Genomic DNA, 24223 nt, shown 5'->3' with positions numbered 1-24223 from the left:
GGAGGCTAGGGTTGAAACGGTCCCACAAGAGAAAATGGTTCCATGTTCTTCTAGCTTTTTCCAACTGACTTTCAATTAATAATTTAATTAAAGCCTTGTGATAAATGAAGTGTGGAGATGGGTCTATCCTGGCCTGAACCCGAGCAACCATATGCTTCAGACTTTTTAATAGAAAATAACATGCATTCATTCTCAAATGTCCTGCTAGGTGAGCTAAGAAATGAAAATGATATAAGTTTACCTCGTTAAAACACCCTTCACATGTGAAATACGACTGGACAATTCACAACAACTCATGCCATTTGTCTTCCAAACAAGACCTCTGCACCGCTGCCTTCCAATTCCTTTCTTTGAACTCGGCCTTTAGGAAGAACAAGACATCAATCCCAGCTAAGACGTGGCTCCTAAAGACTCTTTCTCCATCTGTAGGCAGAGTTGTGACCTCTGAAATCAGCTCCTTTGTCACGTGGAATGAAATCCCTCCAACCTCCACACGCTTACGTCGAAACCTTGGGCGAATGATTGAGCAACCTCATCATGGAAATCAGTGCATCGTTTGAAAAATTCCTCCCACCCAACCTATTGAAACTGCTGCTAAATTTCTGGGTAGATCTCAAGAAGATCAGGCCCTTTCGGTTCATTTCTGTTTAACCACCTGCTTTTCCCCATTGTCTTTACAGATTGGCGATCACGCAGAGGAGAGGATCGGGATTCAATCCTGTATCTTCACAGAGTAGCTTGAACATAACAGTTTTCCAGTGATAAAAGACAACATAAATCACAATGGAAACGAACAATTACTATATGGGGAAAAGAATGATGTTCAGGCATGCGTGTTAGATAACTGATTGACAAGTAAAACGATGACTTAACCCTTCGATGATTACAAAACAACTGCATACCTCTTTGGCGGCGGAAAATAATCTTTCAGCATGTACCTTTCACCTTCGGATTTATCGTGGCATGACTGGGTAATCATTAGTTCGTTGCTGACGTGGAAGATGTCAGCGTATTTCAAAAATTGAAATTGAAATTTTAAAGTTTGGCGCTGATACTCCAGTTACCAGCAAATACCCGATAACACTGACACTCCCGATGAGGGAGTAATGTATACGGATGAGGGAGCGAGACCAAGCAACCAAAATCAGGGTCCCATGTAATACCATCCCTAAAGCCCAAGGGTCAGTAAAAGAGATCCCACAAGACTAGGGTCCAAGGTTAACATCCAAAAGAGGTCTAGGGGACAAGAGCACAAACCTAGCTTAGTCTTTCCTCCGAATCCCCCCATTAATTCGTGCCCAGAAGTGTCCATGATAAGCAAACTACAATACTTAATTACCAAATGACAAGGCATACCTTTATGTTCGAGAGGCCCACCTTCAAACATATGATCATGGCAGATGGGTGAGGGACCACATGGCTTGCTCAGATGGTAGAGAAATGGCACAACGAGTTAGTTGGTGGTTGGCTACAAGGGCCTGTTGGCTACCGGCTGAGGACCATCCTGGAGAATTTTTTTCTCCTAGGGATATCACCCACAAAATGGTGGGCAATAGGGTTAGTAGTGTTTGTGCTAGATTTCAGAGGACATCTAGGAGGTAGAGCGAGTTACCCAGTAGAAGCAGCAGGCAGTGCGAATTCTGGGAAGGACTCTGGAGGCAAGTGCAAAAGCGGATTTGCCCATTCCAGGGGGAGTAGGTGTAGCAGAGAAAATGTTATGAAACCAGCTCAAGAAAAGATAGAAAAGATAGATCAACGCCTTAGAATTCAGCCTCTTCGAGGGGGCAACCTCCTTTACATTACATAAATGAACAATTCTTGGATGATACAAATTACAAAACCTTCTTTCTATATATAGGAGTCTATGGAGTCACAATATAATCCAGCCGACCTAACAATAATAATATAAAGCCACAAAAATAACAATAGAGGGATTCTATGGGGCACAGAAATAACAATATGGGGGTAATAGGGACACAACAATATAAATAAGGGGTATAACTACAATAGTAATGGGGTAATCACTAGTATTATAGGGACCCAACATGCCCCTCTCCTTCAAAAAAGTGTTGTCCTCAACACTTGAGTAGTTCTGGATACTTCTGCATAAAATTCTCATCCTCTCATGTGGAATCTTCAGCAGATAAGTTCTTCCACTTGATAAGATACTCTGAAATTGATCGATTTCGTAGCTGTCGAGTTCTTGTTTTTGTGACTGCTTCCGGTTCCAATATAATTTTTCTTTCCTCGTCAAGTTTTGGCAATATTGTTTGAATTGGGATCTTGTCGCCTATAACCTTCTTTAAACATGAAACATGGAAAACTGGGTGCAATCGAGAAGCTGCAGGAAGCTCCAATTTGTATGCCATAGTACCAAATCTTTTGCAACACCTTGTACGGACCATAATACTTTGGTGATAATTTATTATCCTTCTTAGCTTGCTTTAGGGACATTTGCTTATATGGTTGTAGCCGTAGGAATACCCAATCACCTACATCAAAACTTCTTTCACTGCGATGTTGATCTGCCTGTTGTTTTATTCTATTTTGTGCCAACACGAGGTTATCCTTTAAGAGTTGGAAGACTTGTTGTTGATGTTCGATGTGATGTTCCACTGCCTGAACCTTAGAATTTTCTCTTAAATATGATGTGATGGATGGTGGTTGATACCCATAAAGTGCCATAAATGGGGTCATTTTTGTTGCTGTATGAAAGGAAGTGTTATACCACCATTCAGCCAGAGGCAACCATTTGACCCATTGTGTCTGTTTATCAGATACAAAGCAACGAAGATATCCTTCCAAACATTTGTTTACTATCTCAGTTTGCCCATCAGATTGAGGATGATAAGATGAGCTATGAGCTAACTGAGTACCAAGACAAGAAAATAATTCTGTCCAAAAATTTCCAGTGAAAATGGGATCTCTGTCACTTACAATAATCTTTGGGTTTCCATGTAGCTTTTGAATTGTTTCCATAAATGCAGTAGAAACTGTACTGGCTTTAAATGGATGTGATAATGCACAAAAGTGTGCATACTTGGTAAGTCTGTCAACTACCACCATGATGACACTCTTTCCCTCAGACTTGGGTAAACCTGTGATAAAATCCATTGAAACCTCCTCCCAACGTTGGCTTGGAATGGATAAAGGTTGTAATAGACCCGGTGTCCTAATTGTTTCAACTTTATTTTGTTGGCAAACCAAACATTCCGCCACAAACTTTTGAATATCTGATTTAAGGCCATCCCAAAAAAATTCCTTCTTAACCCTGTGGTAAGTTTTTAAAAATCCTGAGTGCCCTCCTAAGGTAGAAGTGTGCAATTCCATAAGAATCTTTTGTTTTAGCTGGGAATTCTTACAGAGGTATAAGCGATCTTTGTACCATAACGAATCATTTTGCCAGCTAAATGTATCAGAAGTACTGGAATCTTGTTGTAGCTTTCGAATAAGTGCCCACACTTCTTCGTCATTCTTCCATTCCTCCCTTGCTTCGTTTATCCAATCTGGTTGGATAATAGAAATGGCACACAACAATGCTTCCACATCCTCATCCTTTCTTGAGAGTGCATCTGCCACCACATTTTGCTTCCCTTTTTTGTAGATGATTTCAAAGTCATAACCCAACATCTTTGTGACCCACTTTTGTTGCTCTTCAGAGGATAATCTTTGTTCTAAAAAGTATTTAAGGCTATCATGATCCGTTTTTACCTTGAAGTGTCTTCCCATTAGGTAGGGTCGCCATTTCTTAAGTGCATGGAGTATTGCCAACATTTCCTTTTCATAAATAGCTTTGCTTAAAAACTTTCCCTTGATTGGACGACTTTCAAAAGCAATGGGTCTTTCATCTTGCATTAGAACAACACCAATTCCATTTCCTGAAGCATCACATTCCACAATAAAGGTTTTTGTGAAGTCCATTGTAGCTAAGACTGGTGCTTGGCACATTGCCTCTTTAAGATGTTCAAAGGCCTTTGTTGCTTCCGGAGTCCATGAAAATGAATCTTTCTTCAATAATGTTGTTAGAGGTGTTGCTATTCTCCCATAATTCTTAACAAACTTGCGATAATACCCTGTCAACCCAAGAAATCCTCGCAGATGCTTTATGGATGTGGGGATTTTCCATTCCTTAATGGCTTTAATTTTGCTAGGGTCTACCTTAACTCCTTCATGAGATACAATATGACCCAAATATTCCACCTCCTAGACTCCAAAGAAACATTTGGATCTTTTTGCATATAATTGTTTCTCCTCCAATAGTTGTAGCACCCTGTCAACATGTTCAACATGATCCTTCCAAGACTTGCTGTAGATTAGTATATCATCAAAAAATACTAACACAAATTTTCTAAGGAATGGTTTGAAAATTGAATTCATCAAACCTTGAAATGTTGAAGGTGCATTGGTAAGGCCAAAAGGCATGACCAAAAATTCATAATGACCCTCATGAGTTCTAAATGCCGTTTTCGAAATGTCTTCAATCTTCATTCTAATTTGATGATATCCCGAACGAAGATCCAACTTGGTGAAGAAAATTGATCCATGCAATTCATCCAGTAATTCATCAATGACAGGAATGGGGAACTTATCTTTAATAGTGAGCTTGTTGAGCTCCCTATAATCCGGACACATGCGCCATGATCCATCCTTCTTGTGCACCAATACTACTGGAGCTGAGAAAGAACTTTGACTCGGTTGAATTATACCAGCCTCTAGCATTTCTGCAACCATACGTTCAATTTCACTTTTTTGGGCATAGGGATATCTGTACGGCCTGATGTTTGGAGGAACACTTCCTGGAATCAGATGAATAGCATGATCATGATCACGCATAGGTGGGAGACCTTTGGGAGTCTCAAATACCTTGGAATGATTGTCCAGGACTTTTTGGAGATCTGGAGAAATAGATGATTCCAATGTGGAAACATCTAGCGAACATAATTGTGCAATTACACCTCTTTGCTCCTTTTTAAGAAGCTTAGTCATGCCATTAGAGCTGATTATCTTTCCTGGTTTCCCTGCAATACCCCTTAATTCAACTTCCTTTCCTTCCGTAGAAAATTTGATGAAAAGTTCTTGAAAATTAAAAGCTATTGTACCCAAGGATTGTAGCCATTGGACTCCTAGTACAACATCAGCACCTCCCATTGGAATGGAAAGCATTGGGCTAGTCAATACATATTCTCCCATGGATAGCTTGATATTATGGCACTTTCCAGAGCAATTTATTGTTCCTCCATTTGCAATCATCACTTGACACTCTGGTGCTGGATATAGGAAGCAATTCAATTCTTTTGCTACCCTACAATGAATAAAATTGTGGGTGCTTCCTGAATCAATCAACACTATTACCTTTTTCTTCTTGATTTGTCCTTCTATCTTGATGGTTTGAGGAGTGGTAATTCCCACCAATGCATTACAAGATATGGTCGGATTTATTTGTTCTTCATCTAGGCTTTGTTCCTGGAGTATATCCTCTTCTTTTGACCTTTCTTGCTCCTTTTCTTCTTCCTCTTCACAATCTATGTAGAATAATTTCTTCTCAGCACACTTATGACCTTTTGTGTATTTGCTATCACAACTGTAACAAAGCCCTTTTGCTTTTTTTTCTTCCAATTGTTGTGGTGTCAACCTTGTAGGTTGTGGAAGACTAGGGGCAACAACACTTCCGTCTTTATAGTTGTGAGTGGTATGCTTCCTAGTTGCCATAATTTTGCTTTCCATTTTTCTTGCTAACCTGAATGCCTTCTCTAATGAATCAGGTTCCCAAAGGCGGACATCATGTTGGATATTATCCTTTAAAGACCCTATGAACACTTCAATCCTATGCTCCTCTGGAATATCTTTTACCCTTATGTTCAATTTTTGGAACTCCTCAATGTGCTCCATTATTGAACCCTTTTGTTTGAGACTTATCAATTGGCTAAAAAAAATGTTGCTTTTTGTATCCTCATAATGTGCTATCAATTCTTCCATAAAAATTGCCCAAGTGATAAATTGTTTACGAGAACAAAGCCATTGATACCATACAAACTGATTTGGTTCCAAATATATAGTTGCCATACGTACCTTTTGTGCGTTTTGCACATTATTGAGATCGAAGAATTGCTCCATCTGTAATATCCATGTGGCGGGATCCTTGCCATCAAACTTCCTCATATTGATTTTTGGAATATGGTGATTCTTCAATCCAACATTAGCGTCTATGGAATCATGATTAACATTTCTTTTGTTCTCATCATGAGTTTCCTTTAGTACCCTTTCACCCTTAGGGACCATTTCTTGTAGCAACTTATTCATATTTATTTTCAATTCGTCCATGTCTGTCTTCAAATCTATCTTCAAATCATCCATCTTAGCTTCCACGTCAATCATCTTAGCTTCTACGCCTTTCTTTAAACAGTCCATCTTAGCTTCTACACCTTTCTTTAAACCATCCATCTTAGATTCTGTTCCTTTTTGTGCAAGGGACAGTTGTTGCACTTGGTCTTGTAATTTTGATATATCATGTTGCATTTCTTCCTCTTCTTCATGAGTCATGCTAGAGCTTTCAGGTTCCTTACTAGGTGTTTGCATTTTCTTTTCTCGGGGCATCAGTTATCGATAATTATGCTCTACTATGCCCTTTGAATTCCTTCAAAATAAATTTTCAAACCAAGCTTAAGCAAAAATTTAAGAAAATCTACACACCTTTTTTCACTTTGTAGGAGCTCGATATTGCCTCTGATGTATCTCTGTACTTTTCAATCATCTAGTTCTGAATTTGTGAGCTATAGTAGCCCTCTGTGTCCTCTTTCCAATGCCACAAGTCTAACCCAAATTGGATTCTCCAAGGAAGCGTTATGTGAAATCTCCCATAGTGACTTGCTTTTAGACTAGTTCAGTAGAGCGAACTTGTACGACGTTCCACGAGTCATTGTTTCAACCTTTGGATTTGAAACACACATACAAGAAACTACAGTCTGTCCTCTTTCTGTAGCTTCTTACGAAATTTCAATCCGATCCCCAGAGAGAAAGTTATGACGATTTTCCCCAGGTCACCTGGTTTGAATGTAATTCAGGAGTCTGCAAAAAGACCAACTTCCTCAGATCATATCTCCGCAAATATCGCGCGAAAAGCTCTGAAATTCGGACCTAAGGTTCAACGCGATTTCTTCTCAAATGGGTTTTTTTTGCGACTTCTGAAACATCACAGAAAAAAAGTTATAACGAAAATGCCACGATGACCTGTTTGGAGCAGCGAAACCCTAGAATCCAAAGCTCTGATACCAAATGTTATGAAACCAGCTCAAGAAAAGATAGAAAAGATAGATCAACGCCTTAGAATTCAGCCTCTTCGAGGGGGCAACCTCCTTTACATTACATAAATGAACAATTCTTGGATGATACAAATGACAAAACCTCCTTTCTATATATAGGAATCTATGGAGTCACAATATAATCCAGCTGACCTAACAATAATAATATAAAGCCACAAAAATAACAATAGAGGGATTCTATGGGGCACAGAAATAACAATATGGGGGTAATAGGGGCACAAAAATATAAATAAGGGGTATAACTACAATAGTAATAGGGTAATCACTAGTATTATAGGGACCCAACAGAAAAGGTCAGGTGAGTTACTGGAAAGGGGATATTTCCAGCGTATAATTCTCCAGTTTATTTGAGTTTCCAAAATATGGTTGCAACATCACTTAGAGATCAGCATAGACTTGACAGAGTCACAAACTTTGGTGTCTGGAAGGCCAGGATGCAATTCCTATCGGATGAGCATGGTCTGAAGGAGTTTGTGACAACAATTGTAGCTGAACCAACAAATCCTATCCAATTACATGAGTTTAGGAGGGATATGGCCAAAGACAAGAGGATGGTCCTTGACAGGGTTCGAGATCACATTGTCCTGCATATTGCATACAAGAATACAACAAAGGACATGTTGGATGTCGTTGTGAAGTTGTACTAGGATCCATCTGAGAATCGAAAAATGATTCTCATGGAGAAGCTGAGAACGACCAAGATGCAGAAGTGTGAGAGTGTAATTTACTATCTCACCAGCATTTAGTAAGTTTGAGATGAACATGCAGTCGTTGGAGAAAAATTGGTGTATAGTCAACTGGTGCGAACAACTCTAAACGGGTATACCAAGGAATCACAAACTTTCGTTCAAGGAATCACTAGACGAGATAAGCTACCAGATTGGGAACACTTGTGGAGTGACTTCACTCAGGCGAAGCTAAGGCTTAGTCTCACAAAGGGTGCTACTAGCAACAGTGGCAAGGGATCGAAGGTGGAAAAGGAAGACAAAAATGTAGCCCTTGTAGGTAAGGGAAAGGTGAAGAAGAGCCCCAGTCAGGGACATAACTGAAAAGGAGGAGAGAAGAAGAAGAAGGACCTGTCAAAGCTCAAGTGCTTCAGAGGTGGTGAGTTTGGTCACTACGTCACCCAGTGTCCAATGAGGAAGAAGGACAAGAAGTGGCAACAAACATGAGCTTCAGCAAAGATCGATGAGTTGACCTCTAGATTTGAGGAATTTTTATTGATAGTGGCAATACCTCAAGATGGAGGAGGAGCATGATGCTTCAGATGATCACATGGGTAGTGTCCATGGGTGAGCAAAAGTAAGTCCAAATCTAATCCAAATGTTGTTCACATGGATTAGTACTTGTTGTCGCTCAAATTGTACAGGAACGGTGCGACAATGTGTCAGGACGGGCGTTGTTACTCTGATCCCTACCCTCTCTGTTCTAGCTATCTCCCAATAGCAGACTATGGGGGGTAGTCCCTATCGAAGATGATGATGCAAGACTTAATGGCACCCAACAAGTTCGGGAGACATGATTGAATGGCCTAGCCACAAGTTTTTAGATTAGATTGAATTATTTTAGTGAGACCAGTGCCTGATGGAGTCAACTACTTGCTTTATATTGATTAAATACCAAATGACCGGATGAACAATCACTGCTTACGAAATGCTTTGCTATCCTAGATGAAATGCAAGTCCTACAATCTAGGTGAGATGCAAAAAATCTTGGTTTATTTTAATTATATGACTAGCTAAATGTATCCCTTAATCGTCAACTGTTTTGAGGCTAGTCTCTAAAGTAGGTTGTAGAGAGATGTCAAGGCGAAGCAAGTAAAGACTTGGTTAATGATACCTCCCCTTGAAATCTAACTACCTGGTGCGTCCCGCTGTGCAGAGACTGTGGCTCTGATGATTACAAGGTCATCGTGTTAACCACTAGAGAGGGTCTATCCTTCGCAAGCTACAAGATGAAGTGTGGTCGTATCTTTCTATCAACTAAGATTAGGCTTGGAGGTCAATTTATTAATGCAAGTCTAGGCCTAGGATGTATATGCAAGATGATTGAGTGCTCTTGAGTTAAGATTGCTTATGATCTTGAGTACTTGGTTACAATTAATCTTTAGTTATGACAAAGAGTACTTAATTGATGAAAGACAATCTTAACCACAAGATAGAGTGCTCAATTTAATAGTGCCCACAAAGATGTATATAACATAACCAAAGATAATTGCTCAAGTATTAAATGAAAGGAAAGATTAATGCTCTCTGCAACAATTCACCAATATGTCAAAGATAAAATTTTCATCCACAATAGATATTCAATTTAACCATGAACAATAAATGACAATAATGGCAATAAGAAAGATTAGAGCACTTATCCATGATATTACTTAGACAATTGGCCAAGATTCTTTATGGATAACGCAAGAAGGAAAAGACTTGCCCAAGATATTGACAACTTAGACGATTTAGAAATTCTCAAAGTTATATCAACAGGTTACACAATACCAATTAAATATAGAACGATTAGATCTCCAAGGATTGCAAATATGCCCAAGTTCAATGCTTCCTTTAGATAAGCAATATTAACCATTCAACAAAACATTAGATCTTGAGATTATGCCAAGTACTTTTATGAGTGAGTTATATAGTGCAAAACTGGAATCTCTTAGATTATGATACTCACAAGGAAAACAATGCATTAGTATTTAATCATTTAAGAAATTGTCAAAACACTTCAAAATTTCAATGTCCACAATAGAGCATTAACCAATGTCAAGATCTTTTATGTAACTTATGTTCAATTGACATCAAAGGAACAATAATAAACTTTTATGACAGAAGTAGCTAATCATGACAGAAGTAGCTAATCTTATGCCAATATATGCCAAATCAATCCAACACTTGTCTCTTTATCTTCATAAAATGAGAGCACTTAAGATGCAAACAGGTGAATGCAAGAGGAAAATGCAATGCAAGAATGCAAATGAGGCAGCCAATGCAAAACTAGAAGGCAGCACAATGAAACCACTTTGCCAACACAAAATTGTAAACAAAATGCAAGGGACACCAATAGGTGAATGCTTTGAGAGATTAGGAGCTCACTGCTGTGTATGATCAGACCTTATTATGCCTCATCAAACAGTGTGACAGCCATCAAAACTTATGAATTTATGCCAAACAATGATTACCCAATTATAGCAAGTGACTTGTCAATGTATTAGATGACTTATCAATTAGTTTTATGCCACTTTTATATATTATTTACCACTGCAAACAAAATGCTTGTAGGCTGCTAGTAAAACAGAGATAGGAATGAGGGTTTGAGGAGGCAAACCACTAGGCCTCTAGGCCTTGAAAATGACAAGTTTGCTTGCCCAAAACTCTTCCAATGAGAAGACCACCTGCAATCACAAGTATTAGCTCAAAATCTCCTCATATACACCAACAACCAACAAGTGTTAATGACAAAAATCAAATTATAACCCAAGCGATGATTGAGATGAGGCAAGTGAGGATAGAGAGGGGTAGTGATGAGGCTTGGAGGCCAGTGCTAGGCTAGGACAAGGCAGCGACTAAGGGAGGAAGCCTAGTAGGCCTGTCGTGAGGGAAAAGAGAGGTCCTAAGGCTTGCGACAAAGGGAGAGGAGGTAGTCGCATGGGAAGGAGGCCACAGAGGAAGGAGAAAGGGGAGCGGAGGAGGCCTAAGGCCTGCGACAAGGCTTAGAGGGAGGGCCGAGGGCCCACAAGGGCTCCCCAAGCCCATAACAAGGGAGGCGGAGGCCCTTGGAGGCATGCGGTTCGGCCAAGGAAGAGTGTCGAGGCCCTAGAAAGGCCTCTAAGGCCCGCGGCTAGCCCTTAGAGGGCTAGCGGCTCAATTTGGAGGGAGGCCGAGGGGAGAAGAAGGCTCCAGGAGGGAAAATGGCTAGGAGAAAGGGCTAGATGGCTAGGCCCAAGGGGCACAAAAATTTCTGAAGCCTGCAATTTGCTAAAAAATGCCCAAATTCACTGCAAAATTTGTGGATGTTGGCTCTGCAAATTAAATGGAGACTAGATCTTACCCTCAAGGGCCTAGATCTAGCTCTAAACCCCAACAGAATATTTCTTGATCAACTTGAATCTCACCTGCACAGGTGAAATAAAATTTCCCAAAACCACATATATATACAAAATTTAAAAATAAACTCAAAACCCCAATGGCTTTAAACATGGGTTAGAAATAATTTACAAAATTATTTTATAAAAATTATATACAAAATATTTACAAACACACAATGCTTGTAAAATATTTTTTGTGAGAAATAAATTTTGAGTAATGGCAATGGATAAATGTATTTTTCGAAAGTTAGAATATTGGCCACACCCTTTTGCAAAGTTAGAACACCATATAAAAATTCCTAGAGCCCGAACAAGGTCGGCTCTTTCCCACAATCTATGAACTTGGAGCCTAAGGGCTAGTGTACCTACAGATTTCTATAATTTTTCTCAAACCAAATCATTAGACCATATGATGAATCAGATCACCTAAGATTCCAATAGAATGTCCTATCATCGACAACTGAAATAACAATTTATATAACAATGAAGCACAAATATAAGATTTGCACATAAGTAACACGGACCACAGATCAATGGAGCAAGAACACTATGAGCTGAAACCCAAAGTATTTTATTATGATATTAAAATGTTCCTAGCAGAGCAATGACTCAATACCAACGTTACAAATTTACATCATCCAGAGAGAGCCCAAAATCAGAATACTGTGAGAAGCAAAATGGCTTCTATTTATAGAGAAATTCACCAAGTTGAAAATAACGGCTAGTTGACTTGATCCCCGTCAAAACAATCTCGATTGTTGATAATAATTTGATCATTTTTTAATCTTTGCCATCAAAAATATTTATTTTGAGGAAATTTCGTATTTTACTGAAAACCCATTTTTTATTTATCCAAAAAATAATATTTTGGATTAATTTCTTAAATTTTTTTACTTTGACTTAACCACCGAAGTCAAAGGGCTTAATTTTTCTTAAAATATCCATTTTTGCCTTGGTGGGGGACCTCGAAGATTGACTTATCTTTGACCCACAAATTTTTTATTATTTTCCACTTGGAGAAATTTTAATTTCTCTATAACTTTTTTTGACTCTAAATTAATTAATTTTCCAGCTTAGGATTTAATTTTAATTTTTTTTAGAAAGTTTATTAATTGACACAAGAGGGGATTAATACTTTTGTTGAAGAGTGTAATTAGGTTCAGTCTTCATAATGACATGTAACTATGATCTTTGTAAATGATGAAAAGAAGTAAATAAAATTATTATTGTAAATTGTAATGACTTGCTTCATGGGCTTCATGTGCAAGAGTTTTTATCTAGATGGCTCCCATTGAGAGCCTTAGGATTTATCATTAGAGTCAAAGAGTCAATGTCATGTATGGAGAATCCCTTCTTAGGCATGTGTCAAATGTATATAAGTCCATAAAGTCCTCCAATGACAAGCACCAGTTCTCTTCCTCATGTTGGGCTCAAGATGAAGTAAATATCTCATGTCGACTTCAAGCTATGGAGACACACCTATTCAAAAATACATGTTGGCTTATTTATAGGGGGGAACCACTATAAATATATGTAAAGGCTCTTTGCATTAGACAGTTAGAAAAAGCTCTAAAATTCAGACAACAGAAAGATGAGCAATTCGGACTAGACGCAGAAGAATAATGAAGGGACAATGAGGGTTTGTTTAGGGCCGGTCATAGTATACAGTTTGAATCTCCACAGTGAAGAAGTTCAAATATGTCTCTTTGTAATTTCGGGTAGGCAGTGGCAGTAAGAAGTTCGGATCTCTGGGTAAAGGTCTCAATGCTACAACAGAAAGATACAGTTCGGATGAGGGTATCTATACCACAACTAGATGATATATAGATGCCACGGTTCAGTGATATGAAAGAGCTGCTATTAAGTGAAGTATTACAGTGTTTTGGGGTTGCTGTAGTAAGGACAATTTGGTGACAATATAATGATATGGTTTAGTGTCATCTCAAGTATGTCTACAATTCATTGCTATCACATTATGCTCAGAAAGGAGATGACCTAAATGTGTAAGAGGAACCAAAAGGAGGAAGGAGAAGACAATCAAGAGAGCTAGTGTCTTGGTCTTGGAAGTGGCTAATAGGTCAAGACTCAAGGGTCTTGGTCTTCGTCAATTAGAATCTCTATAAGAAGAATTTGTGCTGGTTTCCTCTCAAAGAGTGAGAGGTTTTGGCCTTGGCTCATAGCCTACATTCTGTGTCTCTTGTCTATTTATGTTCATGCATTAGTTACTGTTTGATGAAGAAGAACACTAATAATCTAACAGGAAGAAGATTTTAATATAAGAAGCAAAAAGCATTCACAAACAATTACTAACAAAAAGAAATCATCTAACTAATGATGCCCTAGATTTCTCAACAACTTTTTCCACCCTCAAATACTTTAGCCATGATGTCTAAATATGAGGGACCATGCACTAAAACATTTTTTACATCAGATATTACAAATAATTCAACCCTCAAATGGGGAATACACCTTTACATATAGACCCTCATGACATTACTCAATGCTACGACACAATATGATCTAGTATAGACCAAGTGATCTGTAATAAAATAATGTAGCCAAATAGCTTAAATTATTCTCAAACCACTTTTACAAAGACTCGATATAACACTAGGACTCACCTAAGACCTTGTCAATGTATCCCACCCTAGCTTTGGGGTTAAAGATAGAGGAAAAACTCTGCCGATTATCTGTGTTTAGAAACATACGTAATCGGTGAGGGTAAAAAATCTCCTAGGATGAAATTTGTTGCCAAAATTAAAGGCTTACCTAGGTTTTGTTACAAAATTAAATGGTCATACTAGCATCGTTTACAACATAACTTGCTGATTTTGGGTTTACAATGATATAACAATTGGCTGGATGATAATCCTTATCTGTGAAAAAAATTATACACTAGTTCCTTGGACTTGTTGCAAAATGGGTACAACAATACCTTTGCTACAGGGCCTACTGTAGTAAAGTAGCAGGAGGATCGAGGCGTCAACAAGGTGTAGTCAGATCTTGAGGGGCAGTGCAGAGCTAGTTGCAGTCATATATGTGATAGGTAGTTGCAGAGCCAGTTGGGCGTAGTCAGATTCTCAATAGGCAGTGCAGAGCTAGTTGTAGTAAGGATTGAAGGGACAATTGCAGATCCAGTTGCAAGGGCATGGTAGATTTGAGAGGTTTGAGACTGAAAGGGAGTCTAGCTTCAGAGGGTGCAACCCTATGGAAGCTTGATCTTCAACTTTTGAGGTGGTCAGTACTCATAGTGCAGTGGTAGCAACAACACAGAGGCAAAGCAATAGCAACAACGCAGGGGTACCAACAGTGTGAGATCAGGGATTGATTCATCTACAGTTAGTGGCAGATAAATCAGAGTATGCACAGTAGCATGATGGATAGTGTTTGTCAGATTGACCTCTTTACAATGATTTCCAGTGATAGGGATTCAAATCAGTTTGAAGATGTGAAGAAAGGAGGTGTAACAGATGTCAGACATCAGCAGCGTGGATAGTCCAGCTATAGGTTGTTCATTAGGAGAAATTATATTGATGGTATAGTGGAGAACACCTTCCTCACTAAGAGGGAGTGTTAGTTTTTGATGGATATGGTAGCATCATATAGGTGTTCTAGTCTCTAAGGTGTTAGAGAGGCTAAGGAACAAGACCACTCCAAAAACCAAAAAAGGTTTCGAGAGAAAACACTTAGAAACCTTTCAATTAAATTAAATGATCAATAATTAAAAAGTGTCTAAGTCTAACTTAGGAAAATTGATTAATTAATGGGTATTAATTAAGGAAAATGATTTTGCTCTAGAGTCTCCGGGAAAAGTGACTTGACGGAGTCTAAGATGATCTGAGCCATCGATCACGATTAGATCTTTGTTGTTGATGCTCCAACGAGAGATTACAAGAGCAAGTCGATGGGGTTGGAGATAGACACAGTTTACAAGTTGTGAGCAAGGCAAATCGAGCTACCCAGTTTGCAGTTTTTAGTGAGGGTGCAATTCGAGCCATGGAAGGAGAGTAGCAGGGGTTTGCAGTAGGGAGAGTTTATGGAGAAATTCTCATGAGGTTTTCCAATTTTCGGAGGAGAAAAGTGAGGCCGAATTATCTAGTAGGGAGGTTGCATTTTACCATGCGAGTTGCCAAGAGGGGGATCAATTCAGTTACTAGTGCCCAGATCAAGTCACGGGAGGCCTAGCGAATTGTTTCCGGAGGTAGAGACATGCAATACAACTCATCTGGAAGAGTTCCATAGGCAGATAAAACTCATTTGAGCATGCAATGTGCATTTCCAGTCCAGTTGTGCAAATTAGCTAGGAAGTGCGAGTTTGTCGAGAGTGCCAAAAGAAGAGCTATGAGGGAAAAATATTTTTTCCCAGTATTTTCTAGGTGAGATAAATTGCTGGAGCTGACCTAGGAAGGTCAACAATTGTAATTCTCTATATTTGCTGCATAATAAAATAAACCCTCATCTTCTGCCCTGGTTTCCCCTTCGGTGTTTTTCCGGGGATGTTTAGTCCAAAATAACGGTGTGAATTTTTATTGTGTGTGTGTTATAAATCTGCAATGTCTTTTTATTGTGAAGAATGCATTAGTGATTTAATCGTTATTTGCTGTAAACAAATAAATTGCTAATAGTTAGAATATTAAACTCCAATTGTTGCATTCATGGAAATTTTACATATTTTTCTTTGGATATGTATTGCATTCAATGGCAGTTTGATATATCATCCTTACGTTGTATATACATGTGCAGACTTTACATGTTTGGTCTCTAATGGTTTTGATTTACGTTGATATACGTGTGTGTGTGTTTATGCATTTTTATTTTATTGAAATTTCCATATTTTATGGAGATTTTAGCAGTTCATAAAATCTGATTCATTGGCTGATTTTGATCTGATTTCAGTCTGACCTTTGACTGATTCCAACTTTTAAAACATTGCTGTTTAACTTGACTTAAATGGTATCTCATGGTTGCTGAAAGAAGACATGCTTCATGTAGTTTGTGTAATCGGTGAACCATAAGAAGTTGTTCATTATGAATTTCTTCATGGCTCGAGCGATATTGCTTCTGTTTTGCTATTTCTGAAAGTTGTAATGAATTCTCCAGATTATGCTCTTCATAGACCATGGTATATTGAGGGAAGCTTTATTCAGGGGCTTCTTTCACACTAGTCATCATAACTTGTCTTTATAGCACATTTTTATAACATAATGTAAAGTGTTTTGCTTAAAATTTCTAAGCTAAGTTATTACATGATATGACCATTATAACATGCATTCTAATAAAGCTTGGTGGTTTGGATATGAAAACATTCTTCCATTGCCTTAAATGTTGGAAGCCCAAGTTGTGTATGATGACATCTTTTCATTTTTATGTTAGACCAGAGATGTCAGACCAGAGATGTCAAAAGTCACTGGAAAAGTCTGAGAAAAATGATAATCTTTTGGGGATTATATAAAAGGACCTACCAAGTTTTTCATTGGGTTTGTTGACCACTACATGTCAACGACCCATAGCAGTACACCCCTTTTTTTCCGCAAAAGTGATGGTGCCTGATCGATATGTTTGTGTTGTCCTACTATCATCATCAGCTTGATCATCATCTTATAATGTAAAGCTAGTGTGCATGTGTATAATGTAAATAATCTCAGCAAATCCGAGCCGTGTATGTAATCACCTAGATAAACCTACTTTTATGGTGACGATCTACATTCTGGGAGGTTTTTTGTCTCACCGATCCATTCTCAGATGGTTGGCAGAGTTTTCCTTCAGCCTTACCCCAAAGCCGGAATGGATTTTGTCACTGGGATCTTAGGGGAGTCCTAGTGTTCTAGATCGAGTCTATGTAAAAGTGATTTGAGAATAATCCTAACTATTTGGTTAGGTTATTTTATTGCAAATTGCTCGATCTGCTAGATTATATTTGTGTTGTAGAACTGGATAGTCTGTGAGGGTCTTTTGCAAATGGGTTTCCCCCCTTGAGATGTAAAAAATATAAAAATCATGATGTAAAGTGCCTTGAGGGTTAGAAAAAAAAATTATCCCCTCATAGGTTAATTAATTAATTTTTTAGCCAAAATTTAATTAAAATCCTAAGCCAGAAATTTGATTAATTCTAGGTCCTAAGTAAATTTAAATTCTCCGAAGCCAAAATTTGTTGGTCCTTAAAAAATTAAATTTTAAGAGGTCCATGGACTAAGTTAAATTAATTATCTTGCTAAATTTTAAGTCTTTGGTCCTTGGGGTTAAGTCAAAGTCAAAATTTTGAGGAAATTAATTTAAAAAATTAATTTTTGAATTCGTTAAAATGCATTTAATTGAAAAATTCGAATTTCCTCAATAATTTAAAATTTCGACAGATGAGATTAAAAGAAATTTTAATCCTCATCAATGGTCGAGATTGCTTTGACGAGGATCACTCAAACTAGCCGTTGGAGGATTTATCTTTAAATAGGAGGTCATTTGTCAGTCAGTTCATCCGATCTCTGGATCGTGTACTAAGCGAAAAGCTCTCTTGTAATTCTTTTTATGAGCAATAAAGAAAGACTTTGGGGTTAAATTTCTGCTAGTGTTACTCTTCGTGGAAATACTGTAAGATGTGTCATTTTCATGTATAGATTTCTTTTTAGCCATTGATGATAGGTTTCTGAAGAGCGATTTGAGTACAGGTATCTTGCTCAGTCGCTGGAGTTTGAATGATAATTTAAGTTTTGAATATAATAACAGATATCTCTATTTATCTGAATTTTATTATCGTTTTCTCGCTCTATGTTAATGGTTGAATTGAGTTTTGCAGGAAATCCTTGATTATTAGATCATCGGGCGTTCGGGGAAGTTCTCGGCTGAACCAGCCAACTCTCGATCCGTGTTTTCTGAAGAGCCCATCTTGATTTGATCCCGGGCTTATCATAAGATTTTTTTTTTTTTTTTTTTGGTGCTAAATCAATAGATCTGGCTGTTGAGAGCCTCAGATTATCAGATCTGGGAGCGGAGTCGGTCTCACACTCCCTAGATCTGGTAGATCTGCCATTTATGTACATAGATATGTAATTTTTTTTAGTTTTTTGCCTTGGGTTTTTCTAGCTTTTTGTATATATCATTTGGGTGTTTTATTGTTGACTTGCAGCTACAGATCTGAGGAAGAAATCTACAGAGTCCAAATCTAGGCCCTGGAGGGTAAGATCTGGATCTCTAGGGTTCGTCGATATCATTTTTTTCCAGGGATTCTATCCAGAGATTTTGCAGTCTAGGGTTTTAATTTTTTCTTTTTTTATACTTTTCTTTCAACTTGGAAATTTGTTTTTTTTAAGGGTTTCATTGTTAAATCTGAAGCAAGTGGATTCACAAATTTTAATTAAGATTTCTAAATTTTTTTTAAGGGTTTTTTGGACCACCATTACATTGATTCGTTCTTTGTTTTGCTGCCTGGTTTTTGGGGTTCACTGTGCATTTCGATTTTTTTTTTTTTTTTGTTACAGAGCTCACAATCTTTTGTTGCTGCCTGCTTTCTCTATAAACCTGTTCGCTGCCTGAGGTTTTCAACAAGAATTTTTGATTTGTTTTTTATGCCTTGGGTTTATTCTGGATGTGTTTTTCTATCTACGTTCTGCTGCATAGCTGCTCTCCAGCCGTCGTCGCTGCCATCCATTCTATCTGCACCCGTGGTTATCCCTCCCACATACCTACAAAACAAACAACAAAAAACCTCTGCGTTTTTCCTTATCAAACCCTCGTTTCTGCTCCTATCCACATCCATTCCTTGCAACCTGCGTGCAATCCATACCCTCCACACAACTCCAATCTTCATAACCCCTCCCTGCTGCTGTCCAAGCTTGCTGCGTCTATCCCTAACCCTCTCCACGCTTTCCCTCTGCCGCAACATTCACCTACATCCCTCATTCCCTCGCTCCATCAGCCTTCATCCCCATGGCTCAAATTTGTTGAGCTGCCACCGCAAATCCGAGCCTCATTGCTGCCAAACTGCACCTTCTGCTCTTTCCATTCCGTCTGCCCTCGATACAGCCTTCGAATCTGCCTGTCATTCCTCCCTTCCGTAGACTCTCCACGGCCTTTGCTTCTCACGCAAACCTACAAGCAGCAAACAAAGACAATACGCTTTCGATTTTATCATTCTGTTTGTTTATATTTCCTTTTTAGTGTTATGGTTAGTTTCTTCGCTTTCGATTTTTTTTTTTTTTTTTTTTCTAATGTATATACTTTATTTAGGTTAGTTGTCATTTTTATTTAGTTAGCGTTAGTTTCTTTTTTATTTCATTTTTGTAATGTGAATGGTCTTGTTTATATTTAATTTACGTTAGTGCTTTTATTTGGTTTTGTTGTTTATGTTACTTAGGTTAGGTTTCGTTAAAAACAATAAATTTCGATTTAGTTTTTGTTCCATTTTTTTTTGTTATTTATTTATGATTTCAATTTTATATTAAAAATCTAAAAAACATTTAAAAAATATAAAATCTTAAAAATTTAAAGATCAAAAACATTAAAATAAAAAAAAAATAAAAAAAAAATTTAAAAAATTCTAGTTTTTTTTTTTTTTTCATAACAATTTTGAAAAACCTAAAAATCCTAAACATTAAAAATTTTTAAATTTGTGACTAATGATTTAAACGAAATAAATTAAGGGGTTTTCGCTTAAACATTAAATTTTTTAATGTGGCCTGTGGCCCATTAAAATTTCAATTTTTTAGCCTGTTGATTTGTTTTACTTCTTTAGTTATCGCCTAAGGAATAATTAAAATTTGAATTTGAAGTTCCTTAGTGTCATTAAATGCATGTTTTTCTATGGTCAAGGTGCAATAAACGTTTTAAATCATATTTGGCTGTTGAAGAAAGTTAATTGAATCTAGATCTGGGCAGTTAATGATAATCATATTAAATCTGGAATATCTTGCGTGATACAGTTTTGGGCATTTATATCGATTATTCATGATTGTCATTATTCGTCACATATTTGTAAAGTGTTATGGATAACTTGTTTTACTTTATTTACGGTTAATTTAACATAAAGGCACTGGTCTATAATTGTTTCTATCTTATGGTCGTGTCTTGTTTACGTTGGCGTTTAATCTATTCACCTGAATTAATCGAGATTCATTTAGATTCATCAGGTTGTCCATCATTAAAATCTTCTAGAGCCCGTGATCCATAGGGTTTCTCGTCCATTTATCTTAGGGACTACCCCCCTTGACTTGTCTAGGAGAGAGTCTAAACAGAGTGAGTAAGGATCAAGAGTGACAGCCCTTACTCTGAGCATTGTCGCAGTGCCTAGACACTTTGCATGACAATAGGGTTCATGAATCAAACTTGTGGACCATGAAAAGCTTGTGTGACTCAAACAAGGTGAGTTTCGGGGAAAGGTTGAGCCCGTTGATGTTAAGAATTTGACTGTTATTGCTTTTTTCTTCTTGAAAGGACGTGTCTAAAACATGTACCGCATAGTTGATGTTGTTGCCATGTGCTTATGAGTCTACTTGTTGGTACTTTTGTTCTCATTACATTATGCATTCAAAGTTAAAATGAAAATAGAAGACTTAATATAGTCATGTTGGATTGCAGCATTTATGGTCCTGTAGGCATTTAAAGGCTTCATTGGCACTAATAAAGTTAATATTTCTTATCTTCATTCTGTCATTTTTTGAATGCAGGTCTTCCATCTCAGAGATATTCAGGCCCCTGCAAGATCCACTAATTAAAAGGTGCATAGATATTATTGAAAGGAAACGGGCTGAAGCTGGCTGGGGTGCTAGAGCATTTTTAGCAGCAAGAAACATTTTCTCAAGACTTGCTCCAAAATCACGAAGGGCTTGGATTCCTACAGGTTGCCTGGTATGGGGAGAAAAGTACGCAGTTAACATGGCATGCTGCTTTCCTAATTATCGTACTGTCCAATATGTTGGTAAACCTTTTATAGGCATCTATATATATATATATATATATATATATATATATATATATATATATCCATGTCTGTGTGTTCCTTTTTATGTCTTGCAACTCTGACATCTCGGCCCGAATTCTAAAGATGAACGGTTAATTATCTCTTTGAAAAGGTTTAGTTTGTCTCAGCATCTTCCAATTAATATATTGCATTGTTCAATCAATAAAATAATTTAAGTATAGTGTGCTCATGTTTACATTTTATGTCGTGCTCATCACGTTGTTTTGGATATACAGCAACTATTAGAGGTTTTACATGGAGCATTACCAAATATGTCTTTAATTGCATCAGATTTCAGCTATCTACCTGATGTAAAAATCTCTGGTGAAAGGGCCCCTTTAGTTTCAAGCAAGGTAAACATTTTAACATCTCAAATAACAGATATATTGAGAGCTGTAGGCTGATAAAGTGCATAACATATGTCCTCATTTAAGTTCTATTTGTGTTTATTTTGCTTGTAAGTCTCCTTATTTTTACTTGCATGTAGAGAATTTAGGAATAGGATTGTTAACTTAGAGCCATTCACATGGAGATGATTTATACATTTAATTTAGTAATACTTTGCCTTGATTTTCTGTTTTTTTCATTTTATTTACAGTTTTCAACTGATCATATTTTTCTGTTGATCTGTTAAAAGTAAACATTTGTGATGTTTCTACCGGTTCCTCTAGGAAGGATTGGCACCTTGGAGGTCAAATTGTTATGAGTTTAGGCATTTGAGCACAAATGTTCTTTTATATATCGTATTCCAAGCTTCAGTATCATAGTCCCTTTGTCAAGGTTTCATCTATTTATATGCTTCTTACTAGTTAAGTCATGTTATTTATCAGAAAGGTTGTTGCAACTTGCAAGCTAATCATTGCAAGAAGAACTAATACTAGAAATGATGATACTTATTCTAGTGGGTATCTTGCAGGAAAACTGAGTGGATGAGACACATGAAAATCTAAACAAACATTTCTGTGCAAATTTAGACCCAAAATTTAGCAGACATTTAGGTTGCAGACTTGAAAATTTCTGGCAGATCAATGGAACAAATTTTAAATCCTCTAAACAAATCTTTCCAGTAGAAGCAGACATTTTAAAGTGAATCAAGATCAGTGAAAATCCTTGAAACTTAATACTGAATGCCCTTTTACCCACTACTTGTGGGTAGTATGCATATGAGATTTTTTTTCTCTTAGATGGTCCCCATCCGACAGCCAACAGTCCCTTGCAGCCACCAGCTACCTCGATGTGCCATATTCTCCGCCACCTGAGCTGGCCATGTAGTACTTCACCCATCTGTTATGCTTGTATGTTTGAAGGTGGGCCTCCTGACCCCAAAGGTATGAATTTTCATTGGTTTAGTTAAGTGATTTTGTTTACTTTTCATGGACACTTTCGGGCATGGATTGGTGGGGGGGATTCGACAGAAAGAGTGAGCTAGGTCTGTACTCGTCTCCTTTGCCCAATTTGATAGTTAGTGTTGTTTCCTAGTCCCATGGGATCTCCTTTACTGACGATTGGCTTTAGGGTTGGCACTACATGGGAAAACCCGATTTTGGTTGCGTGGTTCCACTTCCTGATAGCATATATATCACTCCCCTCTGCTCAGTATAGCCCCATTTATCATATTTCCCATCCAAGTCCACGTGTCCATTGGGTCCACAAAGGGCTAGCCTCCTCCTCCCCTTGTCCACACTTTGGGGCCGGGCCTAGAACGATGCCCACTCATAAGAAAAGAAAAGAAATGTACTAGGAAATGTACCATAAAATGCAAAAGGATGGCCGAGACATACAATTTTAACACGTACGAAAAAGCCAAGCATATGCTCTACCCTTTATGTATGGCCATAACCTCGGTTCCTATGGGCCCTAGATGAGCCCCTCCACGTTAAGGAACCCATGGTTGTCCCAAATACTGGTGGGCAATGAATTGCCCCACCTCAAAAGGGGGTACCTACTGCTATATACCACACATCATGCTCTCATCTCCTAGAGCCCCAAGCAATTATGGAGAATAATCAATAAAAGAACAAAATGCATATGAAAAAGGGTGGAAAAACAAAGGCTAGGATAATTTATTTACGACTGCTCTCTCCTTCACTCATACACCCACGTGTGGGATTCCACTTTCATAGCTACCCTTGTACCCTAACATGTGGCTTGGAGTTTTCCCTTGATCCCCACTCCATCTCATCATTATATCATATGTGACCTACTATTTGATGGACTACCATGGACATGTTGTTGATTTTTGGGTAGCATCGGATGTGATTTAGCTCTGAAATTTTGTGGTGAGGCTAGAACACAGGTGATCTCCAAGACCCAGAAATCGTTTGGAGAACTTCCACCCGGATTGTATTTTATTAAAATAATTAATATTTTTAATGGGGTTCCTAAGTCTAAACTTAGGAAAATTAAAATATTAATGGGTATTAATGAAAACATGGGTGAGAAGCTTCTAAGAGACGAGGATCAAGTCTAATTTAATCTTAGCCGTTGATTAGAGATTAGATCATGACCGTTGATTTCTCAACAGGAAAAGTATAAAGGGAGGCTTTGGGTTAGTTGGAGAAGACACACAGAGAGATTGAGAAAATCAATTTTCTAAGGTGAGAGTTCTCAGGAGGAAAATAGATTGGGGAGATCTTGCAGCTGAGGGGCAACGATAGTTTGGGAATACTGACAGAGAGGTGGAGAGAAGCTCGTGGAGGCAACGCAGTAGTCAGGATGTGAAAATTCTATCACTGCAACAATTGATTTATTTGACCTACTTATTTCCCGATAAGTTATTTATGAAAATCCTTAAGTAAACATTAAAATAAATTCTGTTGCAGATATCACATCCTAATACAGAAATAAACACATGCACAAGAATTAACAGAT

At 37.8% G+C, this 24223-nt stretch overlaps 1 protein-coding gene across 4 annotated transcripts in view; it reads left to right on the top strand.

Annotated features, from left to right (window-relative positions):
- LOC149170077 (NADH dehydrogenase ubiquinone complex I, assembly factor-like protein (DUF185)) overlaps nucleotides 1-24223 on the top strand; it is a 389979-nt gene that overhangs the window by 271243 nt on the left and 94513 nt on the right. For 3 of the 4 annotated variants that reach the window (XR_016259467.1, XM_089427240.1, XM_089427242.1), the window contains exons 10-11: nucleotides 21060-21306; nucleotides 21589-21705. Coding sequence is in view for 3 of the 4 variants with exons in the window: in XM_089427240.1 (XP_089283366.1) it covers nucleotides 21060-21306; nucleotides 21589-21705 (364 nt within the window). In the remaining variant the exon portion in view is untranslated. The remainder of the gene's footprint in view (nucleotides 1-21059; nucleotides 21307-21588; nucleotides 21706-24223) is intronic. The other variant, XM_089427241.1, reaches the window with a different exon arrangement.

The sequence above is a fragment of the Pinus tabuliformis genome, chromosome 4_2, assembly GCF_031772625.1.
Source record: "Pinus tabuliformis cultivar Carrire ecotype Pingquan chromosome 4_2, CPIR1, whole genome shotgun sequence".
Classification (NCBI taxonomy): domain Eukaryota; kingdom Viridiplantae; phylum Streptophyta; class Pinopsida; order Pinales; family Pinaceae; genus Pinus; species Pinus tabuliformis.
Note: the sequence above shows the minus strand (reverse complement) of the source record. Positions and strands in the feature narration are given on the sequence as shown.